This window comes from Tachyglossus aculeatus, chromosome 11 (assembly GCF_015852505.1).
Source record: "Tachyglossus aculeatus isolate mTacAcu1 chromosome 11, mTacAcu1.pri, whole genome shotgun sequence".
Lineage (NCBI taxonomy): Eukaryota > Metazoa > Chordata > Mammalia > Monotremata > Tachyglossidae > Tachyglossus > Tachyglossus aculeatus.
In genome coordinates, this window is record NC_052076.1 from 55,789,595 (window position 1) to 55,804,088 (window position 14,494).

At 48.7% G+C, this 14,494-nt stretch overlaps 1 protein-coding gene across 5 annotated transcripts in view; it reads left to right on the forward strand.

The window, feature by feature from the left end:
* Positions 1-14,494, forward strand: part of KIFC3 (kinesin family member C3) — a 101,041-nt gene that overhangs the window by 52,133 nt on the left and 34,414 nt on the right. For 4 of the 5 annotated variants that reach the window (XM_038754022.1, XM_038754019.1, XM_038754021.1 and 1 more), the window contains 2 exons: positions 7,543-7,750; positions 11,270-11,412. In XM_038754022.1, the coding sequence (XP_038609950.1) occupies positions 7,543-7,750; positions 11,270-11,412 (351 nt within the window). The remainder of the gene's footprint in view (positions 1-7,542; positions 7,751-11,269; positions 11,413-14,494) is intronic. The other variant, XM_038754020.1, reaches the window with a different exon arrangement.

The window sequence follows — 14,494 nt, forward strand, 5'->3', positions numbered from 1 at the left end:
TGTTATTTATTCAACGTCTGTGGCCTCCCTCCAGATCGTAAACTCCTAGCAGACAGGGATCGTGATTACCAACACTATTGTACTCTCTCAAGGACTTAAGACAGTGCTCTGCACACGGTAGTTGCTCGATAAATGCCACTGATGGATCGATAGATGCCCAGAAGTCCCCTCCCTCAATGCATGCCCTTGGACTCCGTTTTATGGGCAGAGATTGCGTCTTACTCACCCTTGTCCCAAGTAGGTAGTAAAGTGCTCTGCACACAGTAAGCTCTCAAGAACTACCATTAATTAATTGATTGACTCCCCACAAAAACAACCGGCAGGGTTGGACTATCGTCTGTCTAGGAGGATAAGCAATTTTCCATGATGCCTCACCATTAAAGGGAACTTTAGGGCTTGGGGTTAATCACTCTTCATGGTATCTGTTAAGCACTTATTATGTGCCAAACACTCTACTAAGTGCTAGAGTAGGTGCAAACTAATCAGGTGGACACAGTCCCTGTCCCCCATGGGGCTCTCAGTCTCAATCCCCATTTTATGGGTGAGGTGACTGAGGAATAGAGAAGTTAAGTGACTTGTCCAAGGTCACACAGCAGGTAAGTGATGGAGCCGGCATCGTAACCCGGATCCTTCTGACTCCCAGCCTCCTGCTCTATCCGCTAGGCCATGCTACTTCAAAATGATGTTCAATTGGAGGGTGGCTTGTCAAACAGTTGCATTTATGGAGCACTTACTGTGTGGAGAGCACTGTACTAAGCACTCTGGAGAGTACAGGTTTTGGAGTCAGGGGAGGTGAGTTCTTATCCCGCCACTTGTCTGCTGTGTGTCCTTGGGCAAGTCACTTCACTTCTCTGTGCCTCAGTTACCTCATCTGTAAAATGGGGATGAAGACTGTGAGCCCCACGTGGGAATACTATATTACCTTGTGACTACCCCAGTACTTAAGACAGTGCTTGGCACATAGTAAGCGCTGAACAAATACCAGTATTATACAGCACGTAGAACAGTGTTTGGCACATAGTAAGCACTTAAATGCCATCATTAGTATTACAGTATAACACAAGGAGCTTACCATCTGGAGTGGGAGACAGCCATTAAAAGAAATTAGAGGAGGAACTCAGCATGTGACTAATATTGCTACCCTCCACCCACTTCTCCTATTGCTAACTCTGTCCTTTCCTTAGGGAAAAGTCAGGCTATCCCGTGGTCTGTGAGACTGATGCCATAAACCCTCCTGAAGGGACAGAGTCTGTGACTAATTTCCAACTATAAACACTTTTCCAGCGCTTAGTACAGTGCTCTGCACACAAATGCTATTATTAGTAATAATTGTGACATTTGAATACTATGTGCTAAGCACTGCCCTCAGAACTGCTTGTATCCATACCAGCATTTAGTACAGTACCTGGCACATAGTAAGCACTTAACAAATACCACAATTATTATTATTATTGTTATTCTTCTTCTTGTTACTGGGGAAGATACAAGATAATCCAATCCTACAATAATAATAATAATGGCATTTATTAAGCGCTTACAACGTGCAAAGCACTGTTCTAAGCACTGGGGAGTTTACAAGGTGATCAGTTTGTCCCATGGGGGGCTTACAGTCTTAATCCCCATCTTCCAGATGAGGTAACTGAGGCACAGAGAAGTTAAATGACTTGCCCAAAGTCACACAGCTGACAATTGACGGAGCCGGGATTTGAACCAGTGACCTCTGACTCCAAAGTCCGTGCTCTTTCAACTGAGCCACGCTGCAAAGTCCCTGTCCTCAAATGGGGTTCATGGCCTAAGGGAGAGGGAGAACGGATATCGATTCTCCATTTTGCAGAAGAGGAAATCAGGGGCAGAGACGTTGAGTGACTTGCCCAGGGTCACACGGCAGATGAGTGGCGGACCAGGATTAGAACCCAGGTCCTCTGACTCCCAGGCTCTTGCTCTTTCCAGTAAGCATTGCTGCTTTTCTACCCTGCTGGGTAAGTTGGAAAGCAAGCTAGTGGATTTGTCTTGTATTTGTGCAGCCCTTGTTTCTTGGCTTCACAGGCTGAACTGAGCTAGTTTGTGCTCTCTTGGCACCTTTATGTCCCTTTTCAATCAATCAATCGTATTTATTGAGCACTTACTGTGTGCAGAGCACTGTACTAAGCGCTTTTCCCACCCTTCACCCTCCCCAGGGTTGAATCTTCTCTCACAGGGAAATTAGGTCCCTGCCCTTTAACTTCACCCTTGAAGGTGGATTCTTACCTAACTTGGGCTTGGGAGTCATTCATTCATTCATTCATTCAATCGTATTTATTGAGCGCTTACTGTGTGCAGAGCACTGTACTAAGCGCTTGGGAAGTACAAGTTGGCAACACATAGAGACGGTCCCTACCCAACCACGGGCCCACAGTCTAGAAGGGGGAGACAAACAACAAAACAAAACATGTGGACAGGTGTCAAGTCATCAGAATAAATAGAAGTAAAGCTAGATGCACCTCATTCACAAAATTAATAGAATAGTAAATATGTACAAGTAAAATAGAGGAATAAATCTGTATTAACATATATACAGGTGCTGTGGGGAGGGGAAGGAGGTAGGGTTGGGGGATAGGGAGGAGAGGAAAAAGGGGGCTCAGTCTGGGAAGGCCTGGAGGAGGTGAGCCCTCAGTAGGGCTTTGAAGGGAGGAAGAGTCAGAGGATCTGGATTCTAATCCCAGCTCCTCCACTTGTCTGCTGTGTGACTTTGGGCAAGGCACTTCATTTTACTGTGCCTCAGTTTCCTCATCTGTAAAATGGGGGCTCAACACCCTTTCTCCCTCCCTCTTAGGCTGTGAGTCCCATGTGGGACAGGGACTGTATCCGATCTACCTCACTGATATCCCCCCACAACCCAGCACAATCACATCGCTCCTCTAACGCTGACCTACTCACTGTACCTCCATCGCATCATTTTTGCGGCCAACCCCTCACCCACATCCTGCCCCTAATCTGGAACTTCCTTCCCCTTCATCAGTGATGGACATAACACTTTCCACCTTCAAAGCTTCATTAAAAATCACATCTCCAAGAGGCCGTTCCTAATTAAGCCCTCATTTTCCCCTTACTCCCTCTCCTTTCTGTGTCACCCTTGCTCTTGGATTGTATCCTTTATTCGCCTGACCCTCAGCCCCGCAATGCTTATGACTGTATCTGTAATTTATCTTAACATCTGTCTGTCCCTCTAGTACTGTGAGCTCTTTGTGGCCAGGAAATGTGACTACCAACTCCATCCCAAGGGCTTAGTACAGTGCTCTGCGCACAGTAAGCACTCGGTAAATAGGATTTGATGATCTGATGATCTTGTAACCATCCCTTTTGCTTAGCACAGTACTTGGTATAGAGAAAGTGCATAAAATCATTCTTCTTCTTATTGTTTATTATGGAATATATTTAGCACTTCCTATGAGTCAAGCACCGTTCTAAGCACAGGTAGATACAAGTTAAGTCAGATACAGTTCCTGTTCCCACATGGGGCTCAACAATCTAAACAGAAGGGAGAACAGGTGTTGAAATCCCCATTTTTCAAATGAGGAAACTGAGGCCCAGGGAAGTGAAGAGATTTGCCCGAGGTCACGCAGCATTCATTCATTCATCATATTTGTTGAGCACTTACTGTGTGCAGAGCACTGTACTAAGCACTTGGAGAAGCAGCGTGGCTCAGTGGAAAAAGCACGGGCTTTGGAGTCAGAGATCGTGGGTTCAAATCCCAGCTCTGCCACTTGTCAGCTGTGTGACTTTGGGCAAGTCACTTCAATTCTCTACGCCTCACTTCCCTCATCTGTAAAATGGGGATGAAGACTGTGAGCCCCACGAGGGACAACCTGATTACCTTGTAACCTCCCCAGCGCTTAGAACAGTGCTTTGCACATAGTAAGCGCTTAACAAATGCCATCATTATTATTATTATTACAGTTCAACAATAAACAGTCACATTCCGTGCCCACAATGAGCTCACAGTCTAGAGAACAGGCTAGGATTAGAACCCAGGTCCTCTGACTCTTGATTCCCAGGCCTTTGCGCTTTTCCACTTAGATGACACTGTTCCTTGTGGAGGAGTTTCTCCACTATTGCGGTTGTTATTATTATTATTTATCACCGTCTATGACCCGGATTCAAAAGGGCATCTTTCTGAAGGATCCCAGAGAGATCTGATTGGCTTTAGGACCGACCCTGGGATTCACATTCACCCGAGGATGGCCCAAAATGTACTTTTCAGTAGAGCTCCTACCCTCCATTTGAACCTCAAAACTGAGGTTGTCTCCCTGGAGTTCCTGGGATCAGGTCCGACTTAGACTCCTTTCCGTCCAAACGAACCATTGAATCCAGTGCCTGTTCACCTCTGCTCGAGCCCAAACCCTTAAACCTGTAAACGAAACCCATCTAAAAATGGAGCTTCTTCTCTTTCCCCAACGTATGACTTCCACCCTGCTCAGTTCCCTCCTACCCCCACCCTTTCACTTAGAGCCAAGTCCGGAAGCTTGAATTAATTTTAGATTCCTCATTGTCCTTTTCCCCTGGTGTCCTGAAGTTTACTGGCTTCTTTTCCTGCTTACGCTTTTAATTGCACTTTAGTACTGGCCTCCTTCCTCTCTTGCCCCTGACTAAAGACTCTTTTTTCTCAATGTGGGCTTGCAGGCAGCCCCTGAGACCAACTTCCGTGCCCGCTATTTTAATGTCTGTCTCCCCATGTAGACCGTAAGCTCTTTAATCATGTAATATAAATTATTTATACTAACGTCTTTCCCCACCTCTAGACTGTTGTGGCAGGGAACATGTCTGCCAACTCTTGTACTCTCCCAACCACTTAGCACATAGTAAGCACTCGGTATGAATGAACAAATTGTGAGCAGGGAGTGCCTCTACCATCTCTGTTGTATCGTGCTTTCCCGAGCTCTTAGTACAGTGCTCTGCACCCAGTAAGCACTCAATAAATAGCACTGATTATTGTTTGTACCACAACAGTACCCCTCCTTGTCAGTCGTATTTATTGAGCGCTTACTGTGTGCGGAGCACTGTTTTAAGTGCTTGGGAGAATACAACATAACAGGCACATTCCCTGCCCACAGTGATTCAAACTCCTAACCAACAGGCTTCAGCATCTTATTCCCCTTACCGCACCACCCCTGCCTCTACCTTTCCCTATCAATCAATCAACCATATCGACCACTTATTGCGTGTAGTTTTTATCATACTGTTGGCTCCCCTCCATGGAGTCCATCTTCTTTTCTTCTTTCCTTCACCCCAGACCAGAAAAAACCCTCCACTCCATCCTTCAACCTTTTAACATGTGGCTCAGCGCTGATGGTATTCATGGAGAAGTGTAGTATGGGTTACCAGAAGGAAAGTTAGAAAAACAAAGGGAAAGTTAGATGGTACATCCCTAAGTATTAGAATGGATTTGTCAAGGCAGGTGACCACCATGTTGTTCCTTTAAGCTTCCCGTGGGCAACGTTGGAGACAGTGCTGAGCCAGGCGTACCAGTGGTCTGACCCAGTAATGGCATTAATTATGGCCTTTCTGGAATTCACTCCACTCAGCATATACCTATGTTTAGTTCTGTCCTTCTCCTCCTATTTACCAGGTTGAGGCTGCTTATTCCTCTGCCTCATCTCCCCAGAGAGCAGGGGCTGTGTCTTCTCTATGTATCTTTGCCCACTAGTGTCCAGCACAGCATACCCTCCAGGCTCGCTGGAGGTGCCCAGTAAATACCCAAGAACAAATTATCTTGGGAAGGGTATAATTGTAATTCGAGGACATGAGGAGTTGGTGTAAATATGACCCATTTTTTAGTGTCCATAAATTCAGAGAGCAATCTGGTACCTTGCACTCAGTACACCCGGTAGAAGTGGTGGGTTTTTTTCTTGCTTCTGTTTTTGGCTTTTGTTTTAATGGTATTTTTTTAAGTGCTTACTGTGTGCCAGGCACTGTAGCTGATTAGATGTCCCACGTGGGCTTACAGTCACAATCCCCTTTTTTTTACAGATGAGGTAGAGGCACAGAGAAGTTAAATGACATGCCCAAGGTCACACAGCCGACTAGTGGCAGATCCGGGCTTAAAACTCAGGTCCTTCTGACCCCTAGGCCCGTGCTCTAACTACTAGACCACACTGCTTTTCGAGGGTGGTGGGTGTGGGAGAGGCCCTCAGAAAAGCACGGCAGCTGTCTCCTCTCTGGACTGTTCCCATAACCCCAGGTGAGCCGGAGTCCAGAGGTTGCTCTCATCACCATCATCATCAATCGTATTTATTGAGCACTTACTATGTGCAGAGCACTGTACTAAGCGCTTGGGAAGTACAAATTGGCAATATATAGAGACAGTCCCTACCCAACATTGGGCTTACAGTCTAAAAGGGGGAGACTGAGAACAAAACCAAACATACTAACCAAAACCAAACATACTAACAAAGGTCTGAGCCAGGGCCCCCTGGGGAATACAGATCTTAAATAAGTCAGTACCTAATTCAGTGTTCAGAGACCCTGGGAATGCTACAGGGTTAGAAAGTTATTCTGCCCGTATGCTGCCTTGATGGCATTATCCTCCTATTTCATCAATCCATCCGGTGTCCCTGGGGAGCGGACGGGTGCTAACTGTTCTCCCCAAATCAGAAGCAGGGAGTTTGATGCTGTTTAAACTCCTCTCCTTCCTTCCTGACTTGACACTCCTTGTGGACAGGGGTCTCCTACGTCTGTCCAACTCTCCCCAGGGCTTTGTTCGGTGTTCAGCAAATGCTAATGATTGGTTGACTGACTTATTGATAGGTCCAAGAAGATGCTCAGGTGGAACAGTCAGCATTCATTGCTTGTTCACAAGGGATCCCACCCTGGTCATAATCAATCAATCAATTGTATTTATTGAGCGCTTACTGTGTACAGAGCACTGTACTAAGCGCTTGGGAAGTACAAATTGGCAACATATAGAGACAGTCCCTACTCAACAGTGGGCTCACAGTCACACAAGGTCTTCTAGGGTGGACTTTCTTAATCCAGACAGCTCCCTTTCCAGTGTATTTACTTCCCCTTTCCCCGGGTGGGCCCTCTCATCCTCTCCCGGCCCTCTAGCTGGCTGCGAGGGCACCTCAGTCAATCGATCACTGATGTTTATCGAGCACTTGCTGTGTGCGGAGCACTGTACTGAGTGCTTGGGAGAGTATAATCCAACAGAATCAGTGGCCACATTCCCTGCCTCTAACCAGTTAACAGTCTCTGCGAGACCACATTGCTTCAAGTCCGAAGTGGGAATTTGATGAGTTTCACCCTTCCTGGGAAAGCAGACCTAATGAGTCACCGAGGGTCACATCGCGGAAAAGGATCTCCGGCCTCTTTCTCCTACTCTCCCTCCCCTCTGGCCTCTCTCCGTTCCCCGGCCGTTTCCCCAGACGCTCCCGGAGCAGGTTGTGAACCAGCGAGGCCTCATTTTTGACATTTTTGAGGGAGGTGAGCTAACTGTGACGTCTTGAACGGGGCATGGGGAACTTCCCCTGAAAGTCCCACCTGATCCTCCCCGCCTCTCCTCTCCAGGCCTCCCCGGGCCCGCCGGCCACCGCACCACAGGCCATGATCGTATCTCGCCGGACCTGGGGCCCAGTAGCCGCCCCACCGCTACAAGACCTGTGGAGAGCCAGTGGGCCAGAGGACAACGAGGATCCTGGGATGGCTCGCCCCGCCCCACCGTGCTCCCGCCCTTTCCCCCACGCCGCCGCCGTGGGCCAGGGAAGGCTGAGAACTGGTGAGTCCACATTTTTCAAATGTTTTTTTTTTTTTTCCCCCCAGATACCAGAGATGAGACTGAGGTCTCTCACTGATTCCAAAACCCAGTCATAAGCTGTCAAGTAATTACAGGGTAAAGAAGTGCCTCGGTTGAGTCTGAACGTGAATCTGGCTCATACCCTCAATTCCCCCTTCTGAATGTTAAGCGAGGAGCCTCAGGAGGGAAGTTAAACTTTAACACACTCCTCTAGCCAAAAAGGGAATTATCTCTCACCTGCCTGGGTTGGAGCCACCTGTTTTTTATTCGTCCTTCACCCCGCAGCACTTTGAGTTGCCCTCTCCGGCGGTAAACAAGGTAGGCGAAGGAACTGTTTCTTTTCGGGCTCTGACATCCGATCTCGCTCTGGGCTCGGTAACTGGATCCCGTGAAAAGTGGATTGGATGGGGCGGCGGAAAGCTGCGTGGTGCTGGGTGGAAAAGCAGTTTTTCCCCGAGAATCCCGAACTTCCCCTGCTCGTGTCGGGGCTGAGGACCCGGACTGGGGGTTTGGGGTTGGAGGGCAGGAGTCCGGCTGCTTCGGTTAGGAAACGGCTCATTATTCCGTTGAGCACTTCAACTCCTCTGGCAGCTTTTCCCTTCCGATTTTCGGGGTCCCATCCCTCAACCCTTTCTCTAAGACTGCCAGCCCGTTGTTGGATAAGGACCGTCTCTATCTGTTGCCGAACTGTACTTTCCAAGCGCCTAGTACGGTGCTCTGCACACAGTAAGCGTTCCATAAATACGATTGAATGAATGAATGAACCCTGATGGGGGTCTTACTGGGACCACCGAGTCGCAGAAGAAATGGTCCTGGTCCACGTCCCCATCTGGGTGGGTCTCGACCCGGGTCATATGGGACACCTTTTTCCCTCCCTCCCCTGGTGTGTGTGGGGAAGGGGCGAGGGGTGGGAGTTGGCGGGGGACAGGGCCAGAGGTCACCGAGGGATCGCAAGCAGAGGGCGGAGAGTGCGGTTGGGTATCGGAGATTGTCATTTCTGACCCGAATTGGAAGGTGGGGCAGCCAGGAATGGGCCTGGGGGAGGAGGCTCATGTGAGAGGCTGCCAAGGCCGTGACCCCTGACCTGCAGACTCTCTGAGGGGCAGGGAGGAATGGAAGCAGCCCCTGGGAGTGCAGGTCACCAGGGCAGGCCACCAGGGCAGGCCTGAACCACAGACCCAGACGACAATCCTGAGCTGGGCTGGCCCTCCTTCTTAGCCGTTCCCCAATGTTGGAGGGGGATGAGGTCAGGCTGGAATTGCCTTGGCCGGTTGGCCATTGGCGGAGTTCATGCTGCGCCCTCTTCCACTCTCCCACCGGTGTTCTCTGTCTTCCCCTTTTAGACTGTGAGCCCACTGTTGGGTAGGGACTGTCTCTATATGTTGCCAATTTGTACTTCCCAAGCGCTTAGTACAGTGCTCTGCACATACTAAGCGCTCAATAAATACGATTGATGATGATGATGGTGATGATGGAGAAGCAGCGTGGCTCAGTGGAAAGAGCCCGGGCTTTGGAGCCAGAGGTCATGGGTTCAAATCCCGGCTCCGCCAATTGTCAGCTATGTGACTTTGGGCAGGTCACTTCACTTCTCTGGGCCTCAGTTCCCACATCTGTCAAATGGGGATGAAGACTGTGAGCCCCCCGTGGGACAACCTGATCACTGTGTAACCTCCCCAGCTTAGAACAGTGCTTTGCACATAATAAGCACCTAATAAATGCCATTATTATTATTATTATTATAATTATGGTATCTGTTAAGCACTTACTATGTGCCAAGTGCTGTTCTAAGTGCCGAGCCACACTGAGGTGTGGAAAACTTTGGGAAAGGCACCCAGCTCAAAGCAGCGTGGCCTAATGGATAGAGCACGGGCCTGGGGGTCAGAAGGATCTGGGTTTTAATTCCGGCTCTGCCACTTGTCTGCTGTGTGACCTCGAGCAAGTCACTTTACTTCTCTGCGCCTCAGTTCCCTCATCTGTAAAACGGCGATTAAGACTGTGAACCCCATAGAGAAGCAGCGTGGCTCAGTGAAAAGAGCACGGGCTTTGGAGTCAGAGGTCATGGGTTCAAATCCCGGCTCTGCCAATTGCCAGCTGTGTGACTTTGGGCAAGTCACTTAACTTCTCTGTGCCTCAGTTACCTCATCTGTAAAATGGGGATTAAGACTGTGAGCCCCCTGTGGGACAACCTGATCACCTTGTAACCTCCCCAGTGCTTAGAACAGTGCTTTGCACATAGTAAGCGCTTAATAAATGCCATCATCATTATTATTATTATTGTAACTGCCCCAGCGCTTAGAACAGTGCTTTGCACGTAGTAAGTGCTTAATAAAAGCCATTATTATTATTATTATGTGGGACATGAACTGTGTCAAACCTGATTATCTTATATCTACCCCAGTGCTTAGAACAGTGCCTGGCTCACAGTAAGTGCTTAACGAATACCCGCCAAAAAAAAAAAAGTCTGGTAATCAAGTGAGGGACGGTAGCTTCAGGGTTAATAATGTTAATGGTATTTAAGTCCTTACTCTGTGCCAACGTGGTGCTAAGCACTGGGGGAGAGTCACGTTAATCCAATCAGACCCAATCCTTGTCCCACACGATGTTCACAGTCTAAGAGGGAGGGAAAGCTGGGATCATATCCCCATTTTATAGATGAGGAAGCCGAGGCCAAGAGAAATTAAACGAGACACACATGGGAGGTGGGCAGAATTAGAATCCAGCTCTCCTAGATTCCCAGGCTCTTGTCCTGTCCAAAGGGCCACATCGGCTCCCGGAGATCACCCCTTTTCGGAGACATCTTAGGTTTACGTCTCGCCCCAAGTTCATGTTTTTGTGAGTGGCCAGAAGAATCCTGCCTAGAAAGCAGTAGTAGTGCCTGTCATTTTGAAGCCTTGCCAATTCTTAATAGTCCCTTCTTGCCGGGCACAGGGAATAAGGGGATAATTAGTACCCAAAGCTCCTCTCACTTTAATCTCTTCTCCCACCAAACCCTTTCCCAGAACTGCCCCCGAAAAACGGCCCAAAGAAAGGGCGAAGCAAAGTTGTGGGTTAATCCACAAATTGAAAGGTTGAGAGTTGGCTGCACTTACAGCCCTCTAGGAGCCAAAAGGAAGGAAGGGAAGGAGGAAGGAGGCCTGGGCTCTGGCTGCAGCTCTCTGGGAGGAGTGAATGTGGCTTTCGAAAAAGAGATAGTGAGTGCTGTGCTCCAGTCCGGCCGGACTCACTTCCCAGAGGGTGTCCCCAGTCCTGGAAATCTGAAGAAATGTCTCCCTATTCCAAAAAAAAAAAAAAAAGAGGGATAAGGCATTGATTGCCCTCAGCTGAAGCCTCATCTAGTTGATAGGTAATGGCCTGGGCGGTTGGCCTGGAGATTGGATCAGAGCATTCACAGATTGGATCAAGAGTCTCACTGAAGAGCCAAAGCAGTTTCAGGCCTTTACTGCGTGGGCAAGTGGCTCAAGGCCATCGGTTTCTCTCTGTAACCTGATTTTCATCCTTCAGCAGGGCGCGGCAAGGAGACCTCCGTGAGCGAAGAGGACTCTCCGGGGCAGACCTCTCCCCGACCCACACTCGTTCAGCGCAAGGCCGTGAGCGTGGATTGGTCCGGGCCTGGGAACTCCCGCAGCCTCTACCTAACTGTGCAGGTAAGAACTTCGCTGCCATTTTGGAGCAGAGACGCAACAGCCTCACTCCTGAGGGAGAAAGCCGTTTTGACCTCAGTCCGGTTGAACTGGCCAGCTCCTCGGCCCCGAGGATTTGCAAGGGAAGAGATTATCTGAGAAGAAGAGCGGCGTGGCCTAGTGGAAGGAACTTAGGCTTGGGAGTCAGAGGACCCGGGTTCTAATCGCGACCCCATCACCTGTCTGCCGTTTGGCCTGGGCAGTCACTTCACTTCCCTGTGCCTCAGTTCCCTCATCTGTAAGATGGGGATTAAGACAGTGAGCCCCATTTGGGTCATGGACCCTGTCCAACCTGATTAGCTTGTATCTAGCCAAGCGCTGAATACAGTGTCTGGCACATAGTAAGCAATTAACAAATACCATGAATAATAATAATAATAAAAAAGAGACAGAGTTTTCTGCCAAAATTCCATGCTGGGAAGTAATGTGGCTTGTAGGGAGCAGTATGGCCTAGTAGAAAGAGCACAGGATTGGGAGTCAGAGGACCTGGGTTCTAATTCCAGTTTTCCCACCTGTCTGCTGTTATGTCCTTGGGCAAGTCACTTAATTTCTCTGGGCCTCAGTTTCCTCCTCTGTAAAATGGCATTTAAGACTGAGCCCCATGTGGGTCATGGACTATGTCCAACCTGATTTTCTTGTATCTACCCCAGCACTTAGTACAGTGCGTGGCACACAGTATGCACATAACAAATACCATAAAAAATAATAGAAAAAGAGCTTTCTGCCCAAATAGATCTGCCTGCTGGGAAGCAGCATGCCCTAATGGAAAGAGCACAGTCTGGGGCTCATAGGACCTGAGTTCTGATTCCGGCTCTGCCGCCCGTCTGCTGAATGACCTTAGGCAAGTCACCTAACTTCTCTGTGCCTCAGTTACCCCATCTGGGGATTAGGACTGAGTTCTACGTGGACTGTGTCCAACCTGATCAGCTTATATCTACCCCAGTGTTTGGCACATAGTAAGCACCTAACAAATACCATTAAAAAAAATTCCTCTCCTGGAGCCTGTAAAGGGAAGCAATTGGCATGATTAAAGGTATCTCCAGAAGATCTAACCAGGGATGACAAAGGTGCCTCCATCTCTCCCTACTGAAGCTGTGCAGTGGAAGAGGGTGGAACAGTTTACCATCTCTCCAGCCCCAGGAAGCGCTCTGGGAGAGCAGAATGGCCATCCCAGATCCTCTCAGACAACCCACTTGCGGGTCTTTTCCCCCTTGCATGAAACACTTCTCCATGCCCCCTGGGCTCAGAGAAGTGGTGGAAGGCTTTGTAAAGGGGCTGGATGATTACCCTAATCCAAGACAGGCCCGTCAAGCGCTTCCTATATGCCCAACTCTGACCTAAGCGCTGGGAAAGTGTCTTGGCTACTAAGTTTGTTCTGTTTTATGGTATTAACTGTTTACTGTGTATCACACACTGTTTAAAGTGCTGGGGTAGAAACAGATTAATCAGGTTGGACACAGTCCACCGTGTCCCATGTGGGGCCCACAGTCTTTATCCCTATTTTTCAGATGAGGTAATTGAGGCTCACAGTCGAAGTAGGAAGGAAGACCAGGCTTTGAATCCTTATTTTACAGTTGAGGAAAACTAGGCATGGAGAAGTTATGAGATTGGGGGGATTGAGCCGTTGCCCCTCAGGGCAAACGGGTGACTCAGTTCTAGTTTCCTCGCCCCAGCTGCAAACCGTGAGTGGAGCAGGAGAGGAGAAGATAGGAGTGTTGGAATTAGAGGACTATTAGGGACTCCAGGTGCACCTTTCCTTTTCTTGTGCAAGGTTGTCTGACGGACTGACTTGGGTTGAAAGCAGATTTTTTTGTCTTCTGTGGATTCCACTTCTATTCCAAGATACTGCTCTGCATTCTTTCAACTTGGGCAAGCAGGAAATAAAGCCGACGGCCTTGGGGGCAAGTGGCGACTGAGGAAAAACAGTTGTAATTAATCCGTCAGTGGCATTTATCTAGTGCTTACTGTGTGCAGCAGGGCATCACGCTAAGTGCTTCGGGAAGGTACAGTACAACAGAGACACGATCCCTGCCCACAAGGAGCTTACAGTCTACAGTGAAGGAGAAAGAGTTAAAGATGCCATCGGGAGAAGCCCTTTTGATGCGACCTTGGATCGCTGTAAAGCGGGAAGGGATCCGGCCAGAGGGTATTTTGTAAGCATCTCTCTCTGACCCTGGTCATTGCCTTTGTGATTTTTTTTTTTTTTTTGATTACAGGGATTGCTGTCTTGTGACTGAGCTGAGTCTTGAGAGTCAGCAAATCTTTTTTCAATTTTCCACTCTCGGTTACAGAGAAGCCACAAGCGAGTGATTTAACTTCTGGGCGCCCCACTGTTTACAATTACAGTATGAGCCTGGAATGATTGGATTCCTCCCCGGCCACTGGGGAGGCTTTGTGATGATTATAAAGCGCTTGGAGATCCTGGATGAAAGGCAGGACCCGACCCGAGGACTAAATGGTGTCATTATTGCTAATGACACAAGCCAGCTGTGGTGGCCTGCTGACTAGAGTATGGCCTAGTAACTAGAGCAGGAAGTTTCTTTCCCTTCCGTGCCCGGGGTGGGGGTGGGAGGGGGCCGCTGGGGAAGGGTGGATGGAGGGAGCGTCCTCAGGACTCTCTCCTGGATGTGAAATTCAAAGGTGAAACCAGCTACCCAGCAGATATGTCCGAAGAAACTCCCCATCCCCCAGAGCCTGCCTCTGCCTTTCAGCCAAGTGGGCCATCCCCTTGAGATACAAGTTATAGTTTAACCTCTAACGTGGCAGTGGAATGGGGAAGTTTTGGCTTTCGGGGCAGAAAAGAGGGTCAAAATTGTTATTCCCGCTGAATGAGTCATAGAGCTAAATCTATTTGCAGCCAGTCTTTTTTCCACACCAGTACCATGTCCCCTTTGTCCATCCTCCCTTCACATGATAATAACAACGATGATGGTATTTGTTAAGCGCATACTATGTGCCAGGCACTGTTCTAAGCACTGGGGTGGATACATGCAAATCATGAGTTCCATGTGGGACTCGCAGTCTCAATCCCCATTTTACAGATGAG